Genomic DNA, 1,591 nt, shown 5'->3' on the forward strand with positions numbered 1-1,591 from the left:
TGTCGGCGTCGTTTATGTTATTGTACGTGGTTTGAACTCCTTCTCTTTCACTAGTCGCACCTAATGCTCTGCAACTGGAAACAGGCTCCATGGAACTATCCTCTCATGACAGCAGTCAACTCGATCATCCCCGCTGTTTTGGCCGGTAACTCGGTGCTGCTAAAGCACTCGCCTCGCACTCCTCTATGCGGAGAGCACTATCAAAAGACGTTCGAGCAAGCGGGCTTCCCGAAGAACGTGCTCCAGTCGTCATTTGTTGAGCACGACACGGCTTCAGAGATCATCCAGCGCCCGGAGACGGCATTCGTATCGTTTACGGGGTCTGTCCGAGGGTACGTCTGTCGTGTTTTCCAACTTGTGGGCCCGCTTTCTAATAGTATGAATCCCCCACCACAGCGGACGACAAGTACAACAAGTAGCATCCCAACGCTCCATCGATGTGACTTTGGAGCTGGGCGGAAATGTAGGCCAGCTACCGCTTCTTTGCTTTTGAGTCTCGAGCGCTAATACCTACTACCTTGTTGTAGGACGCTGGATACGTGACTGCTGAAGCTGACGCTGAAGCCGCAGCAGAGGGCCTTGTGGATGGTGTTTGCTACAATGCCGGTCAGTCGTGCTGCGGTGTGGAGCGGATCTACGTCCACGAGTCCAAGTACGACCAATTCTTGGAGAAGGCGAAGAGTTTGTTTGAGGCCTACAACTTGGGTGACCCGACGGACGCCAACACTTCGATGGGTCCGATGGCACTTCCTACTGCTCCGGAAATGCTCGATGCTCATGTGAATGACGCAGTGGCGAAGGGTGCTCTACAGCTGACGGGAAGCGGAATCTCGGACGCAGCTGGAAAAGGCCGCTTCTACTCGCCTACCCTGCTTGCGAACTGTAATGACTCCATGGGCATCATGACGGAGGAATCCTTCGGACCGATTGTCGGTGTTGAACGTGTGTCATCGGATGCTGAAGCCATCAAGAAAATCAACGACAGCAAGTACGGACTGACAGCGTCGGTATTCTCATCAGACCGTGAGCACGCTATGGCTCTGGGCTCGCAGATTAGCGCTGGAACGGTGTACATGAATCGATGTGACGTGCTTGACCCCTATCTCCCGTGGACTGGCAACCGTGACTCCGGCAAGGGCGTCAGCCTCTCAAAGCACGGATTCCGTGGCGTCACGAAGCTCAAAGCGGTAAGTGCTAGTGCTCATTACTTGCTCTCATTTCTCTACTAACGCTGTGCTTGGTTGGTGTGTAGTGGAACTTCCGTGTTTAGAGTTTACAGAAAACGAAGGTTGCTCTGCAGGTGGATAGATGACTGCAGTGGTGAACAAATTTCAGACAAGAAATCAATCGATTTGGCATGATCCCTTTTATTGTGAACTTCGAAGAGCTACTTCTACTACACATAGTACAACAGTAGAAGTACATGTAGAAGTACATGTAGTAGTGCTGAAGTATTGCCAACGCTGCCGACTAATGTAACGCGGGCTACATATTTGTGTGTTAGATCATGCTTTCTCTACTGTCCTTCCCAACACCTACGAGGAAATCACCAATAGTTTCTGCGTCCTACACCTCGCTAGGGCCTCCGAAA

At 51.6% G+C, this 1,591-nt stretch overlaps 1 protein-coding gene across 1 annotated transcript; it reads left to right on the forward strand.

Annotated features, from left to right (window-relative positions):
* PITG_20130 (aldehyde dehydrogenase, putative) lies at positions 1-1,370 on the forward strand (the record flags this gene model as incomplete). Its single annotated transcript, XM_002895265.1, has 5 exons — positions 1-22; positions 85-332; positions 397-463; positions 528-1,187; positions 1,253-1,370. 4 exons carry the CDS (start codon positions 106-108, stop codon positions 1,268-1,270), a joined length of 972 nt encoding a protein of 323 aa, XP_002895311.1.
* Positions 1,371-1,591: the final 221 nt, after the last annotated feature.

The sequence above is a fragment of the Phytophthora infestans genome, genomic scaffold (genome assembly GCF_000142945.1).
Source record: "Phytophthora infestans T30-4 supercont1.209 genomic scaffold, whole genome shotgun sequence".
In the NCBI taxonomy this organism is placed as follows: domain Eukaryota; phylum Oomycota; class Peronosporomycetes; order Peronosporales; family Peronosporaceae; genus Phytophthora; species Phytophthora infestans.